This window comes from Mandrillus leucophaeus, unplaced genomic scaffold (assembly GCF_000951045.1).
Source record: "Mandrillus leucophaeus isolate KB7577 unplaced genomic scaffold, Mleu.le_1.0 Scaffold34, whole genome shotgun sequence".
Classification (NCBI taxonomy): domain Eukaryota; kingdom Metazoa; phylum Chordata; class Mammalia; order Primates; family Cercopithecidae; genus Mandrillus; species Mandrillus leucophaeus.
In genome coordinates, this window is record NW_012103587.1 from 1,122,926 (window position 1) to 1,125,515 (window position 2,590).

Here is a 2,590-nt window from a genome sequence, read left to right on the forward strand (position 1 = left end):
AAGGCATGGCCGGTGTCTGCTCGGGGCCGCTCTGGCCGGGCGACCCGGGGAGACTCCTTGGGCAGCAAGACGGGCTCCATGAGGGTAGGGTAGACCCCATCGAGGGTGCCGCCCAGTGGGCAGTGGGTGGCAGGTGGGAATGTGGCAGCCGGGCGAACGGGTGAGGAGGTGGAGGTGGACCTGGGGGAGGAAAGAAGACAGTCAGGCGGTCATGGGAGCTGCCCCCTTCCTCCACCACCCTCGGTGAGTCCCCATTGCCCTGGAATAAATCCACATTCCCTGCTGCTCCCAGAGTGAACCTGCCCTCCTGACTGTAACCTGTCAGACTCTGTGTGGTATGGTTTGACCTATCCCACTCATTCGTCCATTCCTTCCTTGCATCTTTCCAAAACTTCTGATTAAGCAGCTACTAGGTGCCAGGCACTGTTCTAGACACTGTGAATACAGCGGTCATAAAATGGATGCAAGCATCTTACCATCTAATTCAGAAAACAGACGATGAACACGTTAACAGACATCCCAAGCCCTACAGAGCCTGGTAACTGTGTGGAGGCAGTCAGTGAGGTGCCAGGAAAGAAGGGCAAGGAAGCTGAGGCAGGGCTAGGAGGTCTCCAGGGAGGGGGCACACGAGGGAGCGGGGCCTGCTCAGGATACCGGAGGAGCTAAAAAAGCCACATGAGGAGCAAGAGAGCAAGAGGAAGGACCCCGGGGGGCGGCCAGGGTGGATGCTGAGAACAGGGAACGTTGCTGTTCCCAGCTCTGTGAGTGAGAAGCTGGGGCACAGCTGCCCCTGCCCAGGGCTGAGGCTGCAACAGGAGCTGGCTGCTCCACCCACTCGGCCTTCCTGCAGCCCTGTGTTTCCATGCGGGGGCGCCCCCATCTCTCACTAACTCTAACTCCCAGGGCCTCATTCACGAGCGGGCAGTGGGCAGGCGCATCCCACAGAGCCTGTGTGCGGAACCCTGCTCTCCGCAGCTGGGGGTTAGTGCTTCATGCACCTGCTGGGCCTCTGAGTCGGGGGTGACAAAGTCACCGCTGCTTTTGGGAAATGATACCGTTTTTCATTTTCATTGGAATCATGATTAGGGGAGGGTATGACTTCAGCCACTCAAGCGGAAGTTGGGGCATGGGTACTTTTTGAATGAAAATTCATTTTGGAGGAGTAAGTTGCCTCTAAATAGGTCCTGGAGGCTGGGTGCAGTGGGTCATGCCTGTAATCCCGGCACTCTGGGAGGCTGAGGCAGGCAGATCACTTGAGGTCAGGAGTTTGAGACCAGCCTGGCCAACATGGTGAAACTGCGTTTCTACTAAAAAATACAAAAAACTAGCCAGGCGAGGTGGCAGGCACCTGTAGTCCCAGCTACTGAGGAGGCTGAGGCAGGAGAATGGCGTAAACCCGGGAGGTGGAGCTTGCAGTGAGCTGAGATCCGGCTACTGCACTGCAGCCTGGGCAACAGAGCGAGACTCCGTCTCAAAAAAAAAAATTAGCTGGGCATGGTGGCATGTGCCTGTAATCCCAGCTACCTGGGAGGCTGAGGCAGGACAATCGCTTGAACTTGGAAGGCGGAGGTTGCAGTGAGCAGAGATCATACCACTGCACTCCAGCCTGGGCGACAGAGTACAACTCCATCTCAAAAACAAAAACAAACAAACAAACAAACAAAAGTCCCGGGCAGGGAAGGGTGTTAAGGAGCGACCCCACTCCACTGGTGAAGCAGCTCTGACCACAGTCCCTGGAGTATATGTCACCAAAGGGCACTCAGGGGCCTCTCCCATCTCAGAGAAACTTGGGACTTTGTCCAGGCAAGAGGGACACCTCTTTTCCTTGCTGGCCTTGCTAAATGTGGGGGACCAGGAAAGCCTTTCCTCACAGCCCCCATTCAGTCTCTCCCTCTCCACAGATTCTATTCTCAAACCAAATAACCTCCCCACCTACTCATCCCACCACCCAACCCATCGTCCATCCACCTGAGCCTCCATCCACTCATGCCCCCAATTACTCATCCAACCATCCATTCCATCATCCATCTCACCCTACCACCCACCCATCCATCCACCCACCCAGCTAACCCAGCCATCTATACTCTCACTCACCCACCTACCTCCCTAATCCAACCACCCACCCATCCATCCACCCACCCAGCTAACCCAGCCATCTACACTCTTACTCACCCACCTACCTCCCTAACCCAACCAGCCACCCACCTATCCATCCACCCAGCTAACCCAGACGTCTATACTCTCACCCACCCACCCACCTCCCTAATTCAACCACCCACCAATCCATCCACCCACCCAGCTAACCTAACCATCTATCCTCCCACTGACCCACCTACCCACCTAACCCAACCACCCACCCATCCATCCATCTATCTGGCTAACCCGGCCATCTATCCTGCCACCCACCCACCTACCTACCTAACCTGACCATCCACCCATCCACTCAGCTAACCCAGCCATCTATCCTTCCACTGATCCACCTACCCACCTAACCTGACCACCCACCCATCCATCCATCCACCCAGCCAACCCAGCCATCTATCCTCCCACCCACCCACCTTACCCACCTAACCCGACCACCCACCCATCC

The 2,590-nt window shown here is 56.4% G+C and overlaps 1 protein-coding gene across 1 annotated transcript in view; it reads right to left on the minus strand.

Moving 5' to 3' along the window:
• Nucleotides 1-2,590, minus strand: part of NCOR2 (nuclear receptor corepressor 2) — a 210,424-nt gene that overhangs the window by 19,429 nt on the left and 188,405 nt on the right. The window contains exon 39 of the mRNA XM_011988891.1: nt 3-182. Within this exon, the coding sequence (XP_011844281.1) occupies nt 3-182 (180 nt within the window). The remainder of the gene's footprint in view (nt 1-2; nt 183-2,590) is intronic.